The sequence below is a fragment of the Saccopteryx bilineata genome, chromosome 5 (genome assembly GCF_036850765.1).
Source record: "Saccopteryx bilineata isolate mSacBil1 chromosome 5, mSacBil1_pri_phased_curated, whole genome shotgun sequence".
NCBI classification, from domain to species: domain Eukaryota; kingdom Metazoa; phylum Chordata; class Mammalia; order Chiroptera; family Emballonuridae; genus Saccopteryx; species Saccopteryx bilineata.
This window is the reverse complement of record NC_089494.1, coordinates 20,439,843-20,456,643: the sequence shown is the minus strand read 5'-3', so window position 1 is coordinate 20,456,643 and position 16,801 is coordinate 20,439,843. Positions and strand designations below refer to the sequence as shown.

At 42.2% G+C, this 16,801-nt stretch overlaps 1 protein-coding gene across 1 annotated transcript in view; it reads left to right on the top strand.

Annotated features, from left to right (window-relative positions):
- Positions 1–1,978: 1,978 nt before the first annotated feature.
- The window catches only part of XRCC5 (X-ray repair cross complementing 5), a 93,139-nt gene continuing 78,316 nt past the window's right edge, over positions 1,979–16,801 (top strand). The window contains exons 1-7 of the mRNA XM_066232446.1: positions 1,979–2,090; positions 3,207–3,320; positions 6,266–6,449; positions 7,372–7,420; positions 8,354–8,476; positions 13,275–13,466; positions 16,597–16,711. Of these exons, the coding sequence (XP_066088543.1) occupies positions 2,070–2,090; positions 3,207–3,320; positions 6,266–6,449; positions 7,372–7,420; positions 8,354–8,476; positions 13,275–13,466; positions 16,597–16,711 (798 nt within the window). The 5' untranslated portion in view covers positions 1,979–2,069. The remainder of the gene's footprint in view (positions 2,091–3,206; positions 3,321–6,265; positions 6,450–7,371; positions 7,421–8,353; positions 8,477–13,274; positions 13,467–16,596; positions 16,712–16,801) is intronic.

Here is a 16,801-nt window from a genome sequence, read left to right as displayed (position 1 = left end):
TGTAAATGAAAATCATTTCCAAAGGGCTCTAATAAGGTTTGCAAAAGCCTAGACTAGTAGAAGGAAAATTTTACCAAACTGGGAGGCATGGTTTATGGGGAGTACCTAAATAACGATGTCATTCCTTTTCTCATCCCATTCATTTTCCTTATATGTGATTGTCGTTCTCACATCTCTCTCTCTCTCTGTCCAAAAATGCCCTTTTTCCTTTACCAACCATAGCCACTTCAACTCTTGTCCTCTCTCCACAGAATTCCATATCATACAAATCCAAACAGATCCTGAACTGACAGGGAGAAATGGATTGAACAAAGCTAGAATCCTTTTGTTATGAAGGAAGGGGGAATAACCATATATATCACCACATTAATAATATTTGCCTCTTAACCCTTGGTTAATGGAGACCCATTGCCAGTGCGAGCAGTGCTTAAAGCCCACATCCATTCTCAGCACACTTGCCTATCTGCCCGGAAGTGAGTGATTCTCAAGACTTCTCTAAGGATGGCTAAGAAGCAAATAAACACAGGTACTAGAATCTCTATTTCTCCCAGGAAACAAACTTGTACCAGAAGGTGCGAGGGTGTGAGAGAAAGGGGAGGGAGAGAAAAAACAGAAAGGAAGGAGAGAAGGAAAAAAAGGAGAGGCTATCTAGAAGATAAAATTATGTACATAAAGCATACAGATTTCCTTCATCGTGGTGAGTCTCCAGTAATTATACTTATGTGTCATATAAAAAGTCTTAGAAACAATATTTGAATTTTTAATGAACTCCTTGAGTTTAAATCAAAAGCTTGAAGAGCTTCCTGGGTTCCATGGGCTTAGTCTGAAAATGACTGACTTTCCTGGTTTAAGCACATTTATGTCAGCTCCCTCAGGGCCCCTGCCTCCTCATGGCCTCTCCACATCTTTCCAGCTTTAGTATCTGCTTTTTTCCAGGTCCAGTTTTCAAGAGGGAGAGAATCTGGTTGGATTTGATTTTTTTAGTCTGGGCAGGGGTTTGCAGACACCATATTGGTTACTGAACCCTCTGTCCATTCATCTGTCAGCTTGTGGGTCACTTGATATAGAAAATAGCTCTTTCTGTACAAGGCTCAGCCTGGGGCATTCTCTCTCAGAATGGGCAGGAGCTGCAGGCTGGACGGTTTCCCTCTAAAGGGACGCCCGTGATGGACAGCCGCCACTACTAGCATATATAATACATCTCTCATTTCTCTTCTCCTCCAAGCTAGCAACACTCCAAACTACTGGGAGAGCCTCAGCAGATGCTGTTTCATGCCTCTCGGTCTCAGCACATGCCATCCCCTGGGCAACGAATGTCTTTCCACTTTTGATTGCCGGTAAAAATACTTTTTCTTCAGGAGTTGGTTCCAAAGTCACCCCATCTGTGAAGTCTTTCATTGTCCCCCCTTTTAAGGAAAAACAACCCTTTAAAGAAGTTGCTTTCTGAATTCATACGCATACTCAAGGAAATCTAATGCGATAGCTTTGACCCAAAACGCCGTAGGGCGGTTCTTTGGCCCCTTGAGTGTGGCTCAACCACAAAATACCACGTGCAGGCGCACAGGCACAGGCAGCAGTGTCGGTGGGTCTGGCGACCTGAAACGCGCTGGGAGACGCGCCAGGAGGATACGCGGCGCGGGGGAGTCATCACGAGTGAGCTTGTAACGCCCCTTCTTTCTCCCCCCCTTTCCCGTCCCTTTTCCCCTTCTTTCCAAGGTAATCACAGCCTCAGCTTTCCCATTCTTCATTTTTCAGGTGGGGAAAACAAGGTCCAGAGAGGCTGCGAACCCACCAGTCTCAAGACTAGTGGGAACCACAAAATACCCTCTGCTTCTTTCCCTGGTTATTCTCAGTGAGATGAAAAGGAAGTGAATCTTTCGGATGAGTGAGCCGCCAGCGGAGAATCTGCGCATGCTCAGAACGTCGGCGCACAGTTTCCCCGCCCTCCCCAGGCTCCACCGGAAGCGGCTCTTCCCAACACTACCTGGCTCCGAGTTCTCCGGAACAGAGTTGAGACGCTGCAGGTTCCCGACCGGAAGACGCGGCGGAGAGGCCAGCTGAGCGGCAATATGGCGCGGTCCGGGAATAAGGTAGAGGGAGCGTGGGCTTGTACCTTTCCCACGCCGAGGATGGAGAAGGTGGTTCAGAACCAGAAATCATGGGATGACAGCCATCCCAAGGAATGAGAAAAGAGGGAAAGTCATAGTGGGTCATGGGCTGGATCAGGAGGGCCTGGACCAAAGGATGCGCCCTAATCAAAGCTGGGGATTTGGAGTCCTAAGACTCGAAGCTGAGCCTCGCCTAGCCCCCACCCCTTCCTCAGCCCTCCTACCCTCTCACTTCTCCATCATCTCCTATCCCACCTCGCTCTTCAGCTGGCCAGCGCTCTCTACCCCTCCAGCCCACGCCACCCCCTTATCCCTTCTCCGTTACTTCTGAGCCTGGGTTCTCATTCTTTAAGACTTACCCACGTTTCTTATCCAGGCACCTTTTTCTGCCTTCTTTTCCCTCCTCTAGCTCCTCCACCCGTCTTGGGTAGGTTCCCCGCATGTGTGCTCTTTTAGTGCCTCCTCCATCCCTCTGTCATGGAACATTTTGCTGCTATTATATCTTTGTGTCTTCGTTCCCTACTGGAATAGGTTTGGTGTTTTGGTCTTTATTTTAGATCCCTAGTTTATAAACCAGTTGAAATTGATGTGGTGTGTCATTTTAGCATATATAGATTGTAGTACTCACTTTTCCCACAAAATACTTTATAACAATACACCCTAAATCGGTGGCTTACAACAAAAGCATCTGTTCTCATGCTTGTAGGTCTGCAAGAGCAGCTGCAGTTGTGTGATGTATTTTGGGCTTAATTGGGCTGGACATAGCTCTAGTTTGCAGGTTGTTTGCGGATCAGCTTTCCCTGGTTTTATTCTTGGTCTCAGGCCAAAGGAGCAGCACCTACCTGGAGCATACTTCTGCCTGGCAGATATTTTCTAGCTTTTAGAAAATAATAGGACCATTTAAAGTTGAGTCTCTATAGCAAAAATTTATGTCTTACATATATTCTCTAAGTAGAATGCTTCCCTTCTGTTTATCATGCATCCCTAGATGTTAGTACAGGCTCTCTGGGTGAAATAAACAAAGGACAGAGCTCTTTACTTTTTTTTTAATGACTAGTATTAACATTTTTCAAATGCCGTTTGGAACTTTGTTTCCAGGCAGCTGTTGTGCTGTGTATGGATGTGGGCTTTGCCATGAATAACTCCCTTCCTGGTGAAGAATCCGCATTTGAACTAGCAAAGAAGGTGATGACCATGTTTGTACAGCGACAGGTAAGTGTCAGATTAGCCTTGAGCTTATAACTCATGTTCTGTTTGTTGCCTCCACTTTAGTAATGCAAAATACCAGCATGTTTACAATTTTCAGCCTTAGTGTTTCTGGGAATCTGGGGAGTTTTCTTACATATACTGCCATGCAACTCCAATCCTATTTTTTTCTTCTCTTGGTTTGGTCCTTCTATTGGATTTTATAGTTTTTATCAGAAACAAGAGGCAATGTCGAGTCATCATGTTTAAAAACACAATCTTGAGAGCCCGATGGCCTGTCTTTGAATTCTTGCTGTGCCATGTCATTCACTAATCATCTTAAATGACATTTTGAAAAAATATCATCTCTCCTATAGTTGTGTGGGATGACTGGGTGGCTCACTTAGGTGATTCTCTCTTGAGACCTTTTCTACAGGTGCACTCAGATGGTCACAGTGGCTGAGACACCTAAAAGCTAAACTGGGCCAGGTGACCAGTGACCAAGATGGCTCAGTCCCTCGGCTGGTAGTTGGGCCTTCTGGTGGCTATGAACTCGGTTGCAGCTGTCCATCAGAACCCTTACACGTTTATCTCTCTATGTGTCTTGAGGTTCTCATGGTGCAGCAGCTGTTTCTAAGAAGAAATACCCCAAGAGTGGATGTTCTAAGAGACCTGCCTATGTGGCTTTTTATGAGCTAGCTTTAGAAATGCCCGGAAGTCATTTCTGCAGCTTTCTCTTAGTCAAGCAAGTCACTAAAGCTAACTCAAATGCAAAGTGGGGAGGGGGTGAATTAGACTGGTCTATTGATTTCTGCTCCTTCCTGGTATGACTGCTAAGTCCATGAAGTTCTGCTTCACTCCCTGGGTACTGCTGCTCCTGGATACCTCTGCTGTTTCCTGTTGGTGTTGCTCTTCTCACTGGGACTACTACCTCCCACCTGTCATCCTCAACTTTAATAAATTCTGATGACCTGGATTCCTTAATGTGTCAAAAAGAGAATGCCTCTAATCCCATTATTGGTTATGGTATTTGTTGTGGTTGTATTCAAGCAGTGCTGCTGTGCCCTAATGTAGCATAGATTTTTTTTTTTTTAAAGAGAAACAGTGTGCCTGGCTAGGCAGTGACGCAGTGGATAGAGCATTGGCCTAGCTAGGATACAAAGGACACAGGTTCAAAACTCCGAGGTCATCAGCTTGAGCGCAGGGGTTGCTGGCTTGAGTGTGGGATCATAGACATGACCCCATGGTCACTGGCGTGAGCCCAAGGTCGCTGGCTTGAGCAAAGGTTCATTGGCTCAGCTGGAGCCCCCCGTCAAGGCACATATGAGAACAATAAACAACTAAGATATCACAACTATGAGTTGATGCTTCTCATCTTTCTCCCTTCTTGTCTGTCTGTCCCTGTCTGTCTCCCTTTCTCTCTCTCGCTGGGAAAAAGAGAGAGAGAGAGAAACAATGCTTTCAGGTTCTTGGCTCTGCCCTTCCAGGGGAATCTGAGTAAATCCGGAAGGCTGAGAGACAAAACCTGGTGCCAGTCTCCTCCTGCACTCAAAATTTCCTCCCCTCTCCTGACCAAGGTGGTCTCCTGATCAGCGAGATTACCTTGCCTTAAGATGGATTCTTGTTCAGGAAGCAGAAGGAATAGCTGGCCTATATTCCACTGGTGTGCTGGACATGTTTGAACCCCAGCAGCTAGGAGGACCTTTTCTCTGTGTACAACTATGGATTATAACTGGAGTTGTTGAGAGACTGGGGAGTTTAACAGACTAAACAAAAATGAAGAGTGACAGAATTTCATCACCCGGCATGCAGCATTCTCTCTATTGATATATCGCCTTAATCAGTGGGTGGGAACAGGGCTGCCTGCTGTGTCAGATACTCTTTTGTTTAAATATGGAATGTTTCATAAAAGAGGCAAATGCAGAGAATAATATAATGGAAATCTATTTTCTCATTATCTCTCTCTCTCTCTCTCTCTCTCTATATATATATATATATATATATATACACACACACACACACACACACGGCCCTAAAATTTGCCATATTTGTTTGATTTCTTTTTTCTTAAAAAATAAAATACTACAGATAAATAGGAAGCTTCTTTGTATCCTTTCCCAGTTCTCTTCTTTCCTCTTTTTTCCCTCTTTTCCTCAGAATTTCCATACTTACTACCATGCATATTTTATACTTTTGGACATGAATATATTCATAAAGAATACTTAGTTTTGTATGCAGCTCTCAAACATGTATATGATATTATTATCTGTACATGTAATTTTGCAGCTTTCTTCTCCACCTTATGTTTTTGAGATTTATTACTGTTAATAAACACTGCGTAAATTTTTTTATTTTTTGCTGGGTGGCAATATTCCATCATATCAATATTCTACAATGCGTTCCTGCATTCTCCTGTTGATGGATCATTTGTTTGTTTCCGGTTTTGCCGTTTGTTAGGAGCAGTGCTGAAGTGACCTTTCTTGCTCATTTTGTCCTTGTGTACATGTGTAAGAATTTTTCTATGGTATATATATCTAGAAGTGAGGTTTCTGGGCTATAGGATATGAACCAGCAAAAAATATTTTTTTTATTTAATCTCTGGAAAATTTAAACCTTGGATCGTCGTTCCAGAAAGACTAAAATCTTTTCAAATTGTCCACGATAAATTTTCATTGAGAATTATGTGTCTGATTTTGCTAGAATTCTTCAAAAGTAGTTAATACCACCCTACTGTTCCCCCACCCCAAATTGTGCTAAAATGAAGGGTGGGACCTACTGTCCATGAAAAAGTCTCCGTAGAACCTAGGAATTGTCAGTGTCCCATGGGCCATCCAGCCCAGTGTTTTGTTGTCGACAATGACTCCAGGAACCTGCCGTGAGAAGGTATGGTTGTCTTGGTCCCTGAAGGATAGTTATCTAATGACTTCCAGGTGACACCATATGGTTTTCAAACTTCTAACATTCTTCTCTAGGTGTTTGCTGAGAGCAAGGATGAAATTGCATTAGTCCTTTTTGGGACAGATGGCACTGAGAACGCCCTGGCTTGTGATGGTCAGTATCAGAACGTTACAGTGCACAGACACCTGAGGCTACCAGATTTTGACTTGCTGGAGGACATTGAAAGCAAAATCCAACCAGGTTCTCAACAAGCTGACTGTATCCTTTTTCAGCCAAAGAAGACTCATAAGAAATTTACTTTAATCTTAGGAATCATAATCTAGTTTGGTGAGGTTCTCTTAGAGTCCCAGCTCTGACTATATGGACAGTTTTTGGCTCTGAGGACGTGGAGATGTTGTGTATTAGGGTTTAATGGGAAATTAGTCAGGTCAGGTTGGGTGTCTGGAGTCTAGGTCCTCCAGAATAGAGCTTTGTCACTTCTTTGCACTTGTGATATTGAGAGGCATGGGAAGGGGAAGATACCAGGGGAGGTGTGTGTATGTTGACCATATGCAGAGGGTTTGGTGGTGGTGATGATCAGAAATGTTTGGATGTAGAGAAGGTATTTCTAAAGAGTGTAGCATTAACATTGTAACATTCTCCATGCTTTCCTGGATGGAGGATTTTTTTGTGCCAAAAATCAGACTGGTAGCCAAACTGATATTCCCAGTTTTTTTCCAGATGTTTCCTGATGTAAAGGGGTTACTCTTATTTTTCTATACAGTTAGTATTGCCATCCCTGATCACTAGGAGGTGCTGCTGTGCTTGGAGTGACTTAAAAATGCTACATTATGGCTTACTTCATATTTAAGAATGCACTGTTAATCACAAAAGATGGATTCCAGTCATTGTAAAATGGCATAATTTTTGGTTAAATGAATGAAATATGTTAGCTCACCATTTGGTTTATTTCACTTTTCATGGTTATATGTTTCAGCATGTATACTTTGAGATGTACCATATATGAATATGTTTGTGAAATACACTTTGGAAGAAGGGCCATTGGGAAAGTACTTTTAAATTATCACACAATCAGTGCACTGTCCACAATTTCCAATACGTGGATGTTAGTGGGAAAAAGTTGCATGTTCTTGGTATGAAGGGACCCTTTGATGATATCTTCTGCCCTTAACTAGCTGAGTCCTGGATGCACTCATTGTGTGCATGGATGTGATTCAACAGGAAACTGTGTAAGTGTCAACTGAAGAGAGTTGGAAATGAGCCTTTCTGCAAAAATTGTTTGAGTTGATGTGTTCAATGCACTTTGTGATTCATTATTAAACAAATAGCACGTTTGTGTGGCTAACGAAACATTGGATAGAATTCGATAGCTCAGTTCAACCTCTTTTATAAAAGTTTAAAAAGAGGAAGGGATATACTGGATGGGAATTTTTCTGGGAGGAATCAATGTTTGACTTATTTCTGGTTCCATCCTATTTGACTTAAGCTTATTACCTGGAATTTTTAAAAATACTAAGTAGTAAATATGTTACTGAAATTAGATGTATAGTAATTCTGGTCAGCTTCCTAATTAATTACTTTTTAATTACTGTGCCTTTAAAATATGTGTTTGAATACACTCACAAAACACATCCCGTGGCTATTAGGAAAAAAGATTACACAAAAATCGCAGACCTAAATTTGTATTACAATTTCTCAATCTCTGTACATTCTTGTAAAATTCTGCCACGAGCCCTGTGAGTGGAATCAGACCAGGGTGTTTGGCGATTGAGCCCTGGCAAGGCTGAAGTTCTGCCACATGGGAGAATTCCTTGTTTACTCTCTGCCTGTGTGGAGGCGGGAAAGGGGTCCTTTTTAATTGTAGCGATCACATCTTGGACTGAAGTTAGAGGTAGGACATCAGAGACATCACATTTCTCACATTTCTTCATCACATAATGCTCAGAAATTTTGCCAAAGGTGTAAAAAGTGTAGGTTATACCTGGGTGATTATGTATTTGGTAGAACATAACTGAGTTATCAACAATACATGGACTTCTAGAAGGCAGTCACATTTGTTAACTGTCTATAGCTTGACTTCTTGCCTCTTAGTGAAGAAGTGCATTTGATTCTGTAGGAACTAACTCAGAATGATTTCTTAATGTGATAACTCTCTCTTTTAGAGGAAAGAAGTTTGAGAAGAGGCATATTGAAGTGTTCACTGACCTCAGCAGCCCGTTCAGCCAGGATCAAGTGGATATTATAATTCATAACTTGAGGAAATTTGGTATCTCCCTGCAATTCTTGTAAGATCATAAGAATGTCTGTAGACAAATCTTGTGCTCTCGCAACACAGTGAGTGGGCCCCTTATAGAGCGCTTGGGTTCCAGAAGTCTGCGCCGCCCTGAGTCAGAATCTGTCCGATGCCTGACCTCAGCGCATACTCACTAACTACTCTCTCTGTTCCAGTAACTCTTCTGAGTTTTGGTGACAAAGGGATGAAAGTCATAATGTTACACAAGAATTTAGCTCAGTAGCAGATTGTTCACTTTTCTTAGCCTCAAAGAATCGAGGAATTAAAGGAATTTTTTGAGTTCATCTCCTGCCTACTTAGAGGACTTGACCCAAACAATGACCAAATTGATGGAGTCTTTTCTTAAACAGCTATAGACAACTGTACCAAAGGTAGAAGTTTTTAGGGCAGAGCGGAAAGTCAACTTGAGAATTATTTTAAACACATATAATGCTGATTTTTAACTTTTTCAGATCTAATGGATACACATACATCTATAGAATGTGATTTGCTTACTGTATTTAGAGATGAGGCACATAGATATAGGGGAAAACACACTGCACAGTTTGTTGGGGAGAAAGTCCCTTCCCAATAACTTGAATTTCTCCTCTAGACAGACATTTTCTTTCTTTTTTTTTTTTTTTTTTTTTTTTTTTTTTAAATAGACAGAGAGTCAGAGAGGGATAGACAGGGACAGAGAGAGATGAGAAGCATCAATCATTAGTTTTTCGTTGCAACACCTTAGTATGTTCATTGATTGCTTTCTCATATGTGCCTTGACCAGGGGGGCTACAGCAGACCGAGTGACCCCTTGTTCAAGCCAGCGACCTTGGGCTCAAGCTGGTGAGCCTTGCTCAAACCAGATGAGCCTGCGCTCAAGCTGGCTACTCGGGGTCTTGAACTTGGGTCCTCCACATCCCAGTCCAACGCTCTATCCACTGCACCACCACCCAGTGAGGCTGTATGAGAATTCTTTTGACACACTAATTCTTCCTGCTGTCTCTGAAACTTATTTTTTCTTGACCTATTTTGTTGGAAGCAGAGTTATAGTATAAGACAGTGATTTTCAACCAATCCACTGCAACAATTTTTAAAACATGCAATTTAATTTTTTTTTTTTTTTTTTTTCATTTTTCTGAAGCTGGAAACAGGGAGAGACAGTCAGACAGACTCCCGCATGCGCCCGACCGGGATCCACCCGGCACGCCCACCAGGGGCGGTGCTCTGCCCCCCAGGGGGCGATGCTCTGCCCATCCTGCGTCGCCATATTGCGACCAGAGCCACTCTAGCGCCTGAGGCAGAGGCCACAGAGCCATGCCCAGCGCCCGGGCCATCTTTGCTCCAATGGAGCCTTGGCTGCGGGAGGGGAAGAGAGAGACAGAGAGGAAAGCGCGGCGGAGGGGTGGAGAAGCAAATGGGCGCTTCTCCTATGTGCCCTGGCTGGGAATCGAACCCGGGTCCTCCGCACGCTAGGCCGACGCTCTACCGCTGAGCCAACCGGCCAGGGCCAAAACATGCAATTTAAAATAAAAGATTCTTGATGTACCCGCGTGTGTGGCACTCACATGTTTTAAAAATTCTTGCATCATGGCCCTGGCCAGTTGGCTCAGTGGTAGAGTGTCGGCCTGGCATGCAAGAGTCCCGGGTTTGCCTGACCTGTGGTGGCGCAGTGGATAAAGCATCAACCTGGAGATGCTGAGGTTGCCAGTTCAAAACCCTGGGCTTACCTGGTCAAGGCACATATGGGAGTTGATGCTTCCTGCTCCTCCCCACCTTCTCTCTCTGTCTCTGTCTCTCTCTCCCCCTTTCTCTCTCCTCTCTAAAATGAATAAATTGAAAACCTTAGAAAAAAACAATAAAAAAAAAAAAAAAAGAGTCCCGGGTTCGATTCCCGGCCAGGGCACACAGGAGAAGCACCCATTTGCTTCTCCACCCCTCCCCCTCTCCTTCCTCTCTGTCTCTCTCTTACCCTCCTGCAGCCGAGGCTCCATTGGAACAAAAAGTTGGCCCAGGCGCTGAGGATGGCTCCATGGCCTCTACCTCAGGCACTAGAATGGCTCTGGTCGCAACAGAGTGATGCCCCAGATGGGCAGAGCATCGCCCCCTGGTGAGCATGCAGGGTGGATCCCCGGTCGGGCGCATGCAGGAGTCTGTCTGACTGCCTCCCCGTTTCCAACTTCAGAAAAAAAAAGAATGAAATAAATTTAAAAAAAAATTCTTGCAGCACACTGGTTGAAAATCAGTGGTATGAGTTGTTGAATTATGAGATTTCGAGGGACGCTCATTTTTCAGACTGAGAGCCATACCAAGAAGCCCTCAGCCCTGAGTGGTAAGCCTTTGGCTTTAAGTTGCCTGCCATGGGAATTAAGCACCTCTCCAGCATGTGTGTACCTGTTAGAACTGCGGAGGGACATCTCTCTTCTGTAGAAAAATAGTTCAGAATAACCCATCACACTGATTCTCGTTAAAACAGTACTTCATAGAAATGAAGTGCTTTTAAAGTGACACTTCTTTTATTGAGTTGAGGTTTTCTCTGCACTTCAAAAGCCCAGCTGGGCTTCTGTTCCCTGTTTATAATCTCAGGATGCCTTCGTGTGGCTGAAGCACTCTGCACGTCTGTCGATGTCATTGGGAAGGGCTACTTTTATGTGACATTACTGGAAAGCGTGCTGGAGAGGGAAACCAACAGCCTCTTCTACCGGCTCCTTATTTGACCAGTTGTACTTTTTGGAAGGGGTGGGAGCACTATGTTTTCTCCCTGTTCTTCAGACCTCCAGCATACAAAGTAGAGTTTGCCATCTATTATTTAGTGTTTGCTGTGTATGTTTGGCCATTCTAGGTGGACTAAAAAATACCAGCAGGTCCAAGAAGCATTGTGTTCTGAGCAGGGCTGTTCCTTGGACCTAGTTTTTAGATTCTTCTACTCACTACTGAGAAAGTTTATTTTTGGTTTAATGCAGGGTAGAAAGAACTGTTTGTGTCACTTTTTCCTGGGTAACTTCCTGACTGTTCATGTTTATGTCATTCTTCCCTTTTTCCTGGTTAATGTTCTGGCAACGTCAGTAGCCTGATGCAAACTGTTCCACACCGTTTCTCCGGAGCACTTTCTTTATCTGATAGGTAACACAGGACATGCAAATATGTCATGTTAACTATACATAGAAAAAATAAAAACAAGAAGCCCTATTTTAATTAGAGCAAATAAAATGATAGAGAAATCATCTTTAAAATAACCATCCATGAAGGGTGACCAACAGGTAATGCTGAGTGAACTGAAAAAAACAATTGCTGAATTCCGTTTCGGTTTCCAGGGGCAATGGAAAGAGGGTTCCTTGTAATCAGATCACTGAGTCTTGGCTCCATCACTTAACTAGCATGTGGCTTTGACCAAATTACTTCGTCTTTGTAGCTTCAGTTTCTTTTTAGAAAATAGGAGATAGAAACCTCTGCCTGGCCTGTGGTGGCGCAATAGTTAAAGCGTCGACCTGGAATGCTGAGGTTGCTGGTTCAGAACCCCAGGCGTGTCCGGTCAAGGCACAGATGAGAAACAGCTACGATGCACATATGAGAAGCAGCTACTGTGTGTTGATGCTTCCCACCACTCCCCCACCCCTCAAATCAATAAAAAAAATGAGGTAGAAATCTCTATCCACCTAACATAAGGGTTAAATGAGATTGTTTACATGAAAGCATTTGTAAAGTGCCATGCAGAATATCATCATAAAATTTTGGTTGATTTTTTAGTTTGTATATTGATTATTGAATCTTAATCTAGTTTCAGTCTCATTTCAGTCAAACAACTGGAGTGAAACACAAGTACAAAATAGGTTTTACTTATTTATAGCTATTACCTGATTTCTGTGTAGGAATTCCCTATGTATAGTAAAAACAGGTAACGTTATTTGAGTTTTAAATATTTCATACATATTTGCTGATTTTCATCATCACTTTGAGGGATCATTAATTAACAGGCATTTATTTATTGATATTTGTCTGCCTAGACTTTTTCTTAGAATTCTTTTTTTCTAAACTTAAACCTAATGGTTTGAATGAGGGTTGACATCTTCTAGATGTCCCCAGGCTACCTGGGATTTCTAGTTTGTTTGGTTTTTTGTTTTTTGTTTTAATTTGAGAGTAGAGGGTTAAATAGTAGAGTTGGGTAATGTGCACTGGAATGTGTTCAGGACCGTGGAAGAAGCCAGTCTGAGATAGGGAGCCAGCAGGAAAGCAGATACTCTGCAGACTCAAGACGGAGATGAAGAGAGGGTCAGGTAATGTGGGTGCCATTGGAGACTTGTCATCCTAAGGCCGTGTGCAGCCCTGCCCTTTCAATTACTGGGTTATGTAAGCCAGTAAATTTCCCATTTTTACCAAATCAGGAGGCTTCTGCTGCTTGAAACTGATAGAATATTGGCAAAGGTAGAGAAGTCCCATTTGACAAATGGGAAATTTAAAGCTCAGAGAGCTTGACTGACAAGCCCATTTTCTCATAGCTAGTGAGTGACAGTCACGGGATCGGAATCCAGGTTATCTGGCTTCAGAGCTTGTTTTTCTTTCTTTCTTTCTTTCTTTTTCTTTCTTTCTTTCTTTCTTTCTTTCTTTCTTTCTTTCTTTCTTTCATTTATTCTATTGCTTTCAGAGAGAGAGGAAGGGAGGTAGAGAGACACAGAACCATTAAACTCTTTCTGTATGTATCCTGATCAGGGATCGAACCAACAACCTTTCTACGTATCGGGACAATGCTCTAACCAGCTGAGCTATCCAGCCAGGGCCAGAGCTTGTCTTAACTGCTGCTCATCTTTTCCTGATAGTTTGCCTTTCCCAGTTGACAAGGAAGATGGAACTGGGGACAGAGGAGAAGGCAACTTGCACTCAGACCACCATGGACCCTCCTTTCCTTTAAAAGGAATTACCGAGCAGCAAAAAGAAGGTATCCGGATGGTGAAAAGGGTGATGTTGGCTTTAGAAGGTGAAGATGGGCTGGATGAAATTTATTCTTTCAGGTGAGAAGTGAAAGCCTGGATTACAGTTTTTAGTTTTACCTATGCAAATTTCTCTTTTGAGCAGAGGGCTTCCTGATGTTTTCCTTGTTCTGGGCCATTGTTGAATTAGCAGTTATTCTTTAATGAATATTCTGATTTTCATTAAGGAAATGGTACACTAGTCCCTAATCTCTTATTTTTAGGTTTGTGTGGTTGGTACAAGATTTCTTGTTTGTTTCCAGGGCTGTGTCAGTGAAGTTTGGAAATACATAGCCCCACAAAATGTATATTTAACAAGTCAAAGTGTAAAAGGTGCCTGACTAGGTGGTGATGCAGTGGATGGAGCATTGGCCTGGGATACAGAGGACTCAAGTTCAAAACCCCAAGGACACTGGCTTGAGCACAGGCTCATCAACTTGAGTGCTGGGTTGCTGGCTTGAGCGTGGGGTCATAGATATGATCTCATGGTCACTGGCTTAAGCCCTGAGGTCACTGGCTTGAGCAAGGGTTCACTGGCTCGGTTACTGCCCCTCCTGGTCAAGGCACGTATGAGAAAGTAATCAATGAACAACTAAGGAGCCGCAACAAAGAATTAATGCTTCTCATCTCTCTCCCATCCTACCTGTCTGTCCCTATCTGTCTCTGTCTCGGCTAAAAAAAAAAATTTCTTTTAAAAGAAGTGTAAAAGGTGAGGTAGACTTTCTGTATGCCACGCTTGGTGCACACTTCTTGGGTCTTTTTTTCTCACATAGCTACAAAACACATACTTCATTACAAATGCTGATGGCAAATCTAGGTATTCACCGCCCACCTCTCGTTTAGGTTTTGGGAGGCGAGAGACTATAATACAGTGATTGTACAAAAAATATTTGGCCACAAAATACTTTGGTTAGGCAAAACAAAACAGAAAACCCCTAAATGTAAGAAATTTGTGATCTACTTAGTTCATGTGGGTTTTATAAAGACAGAATGGTTTAAGAAATATGAAATCCTTTAAGTACCCTATAACAATAAAGCAAACTACTTTTTCAACCATCGAGTTAAAGTTAAAGACTATGGGAGAGACTGTCTCCTTTGTTGTCATTTTTGGTTGGAATTTACTTAGAGCAAAGGACCCAAGGGGGGTCAATAGCATCTAGAGCAGTACGTGACCAGGTAAAGGTGGAAGCAGAGTGCTTGACCATGCAGCAGTCAGTACACCTTGGGTCATTTTCAACTCTCAGGGATCATACCACTTGATGTTGGCAAATTGGTTTCATTTTTTCAATAAATACATAAAGTACAGTTATTTTAAACAAAGTTCTTAATTGAAGTAAAGCTTCAACCGTTGTGATTCTTTTTAGTAACTATAGTGTGTATCTGCTCTAATTTCTTCTCTCAACCACAGTTCCTAAGACTTTCTGGTGAAGTGTCACTGATAAGCAGTGCACCCTGGTTTTTAAATACAGACACCCTTGAAAAGTTACAGGTAAATGGAAATTAGATTGTGATTTCACAAGCGGTTGGCAAAACAATCAGGAATCCTGTGAAGTGATGTGCTTTGTCATAATGTGTAATATGTGTTCCTAAGTTATTTCCCTTTCAAATTTGGACATGGCTTGCTCTGACGGGGGAATACATAGCTAATCAAAGGTGTGCACCATCATATCAGAAAGAAAAATTATACATCAATACAAATTACTGTTAAAAAGCTTATTTTCCTATACATAACAAGGAGGGAATTACTGTGTTTTGTCCAGCAGTTTGAACTATGATTTTAGGTCTGCCAAGAAGGTGTGGACCAGAACTTTATCATCTAATACAGTATCCATTATTCATATGTGGCTATTTAAATTTAAATTCATTAAAATTTAGCAGAATTAAAAATTTAGTGTCTCGGTCACACTATTTTAATAGCTCATCGGATAGGCAGTTAGAAATAGAACATTTCCATCATCGTAGAAAGTTGTACTGGACAGTACTGGACTAGCCTTACCCTCACCTAGAAGATCTTAGGAAGAGGACTGGACTTCTTGGGAAGGTTCAGATCTACTGAAAGCTGATCCAGTTGTTCTCAGATGTCATGTGTTACATGCTGGTCTTTAGAACTTCCTCTGGAACAGAATCCAAATCACGTCGTGATGGTTTTAGACATGACTCACACTTGGACTAGCAATGTCCTGTGAGACAGATCTGTTTCAAACCCACTCATTCCCTAACAAATCCAATATCATAAGCTTTGGAAGTAGGATGTCAGGTAGAGTGTCTGCTACTCATTGTAAATTATTTCTGAAAATAGGAGTCTCTTGAGGCCTCTTGCCCATAACTGTATAACATCACATAATTCTCTTTGTCTCTTGGGTATATATTTTTTTGTACCAAGTCTAGACTGTATATTTGAATGTGTTTGGTCATTAATTCCTTTCTTTCTTATTTAGTGAATTCCATAAATTTCAAATATTGCCGGTCATCTTGTGTTTGATTGGGGGCCAGATAAAAATAGAATTGATCTGGACTTAACTTTACATGGTGTTTGCTACCCAACTTTCCCCCTCCCTCCCCAGTAAGAAACTCGTTTCTCTCTGCTTTACTTTAAGACTCAAGTACAGACTGCTAAGTTCCTTTACCCTTGGAGAGTCTTGAACTCTCTCTATTATGTGCAGATACACATGCCTTTTATTTAATAGAATTGGAATTAAATAAGAATTGTAGAGTTGTGAGTAGTGATGTTATAGGATGGTGCCCACCTAGCGAAGTCCTAGATAGGGGGTCTTATCCTCATGTCCAAAGTTTTCGGGGAGTTTGGTGAACCCTTTATATTATGTGCAGACTCGTTTCTGACTGTGCTTTTGTCATATCCGCAAAATGTCCTTGGACCTGAACAAAACTTAAGGGTAACTGGCTGCATTGGAAGAAAAGGTTGAATAGGGGAAGATAGAGATGTTTGTTTTCACTTGTCAGTAAGGTAATTCAACCCTTTCCTCCTAAGCCAGCTCAGTTATATCCTGGCTGTCTCCCGACTTGTGATTGTCACATTGCTGCCATCCTCTGCTCTTCCTCTCTTTTTGGTCAACAACAGTTCACTTCTCTTTCTAGAAAACTAAGCACATCAATTCAGCACAATTAACATTTTTAAATCGTTGCTTTCATCATGTATTTTTTCTTTATTAAGTGAGAGTCTGAGACAACTGTGTGTCTTTAAGAAAATTGAGAAGTCTTCCATGCCCTGGCCCTGTCAGCTTACCATTGGCTCCAATTTGTCTATAAAGATTTTGGCTTATAAATCGGTAAGTGGTTGCTACACGTTTTTTAAAAGAAATGTTATCTGGCAGACAAAGATGCTTACATAAGGAACTGACACTTTACGTGTGGGTTAT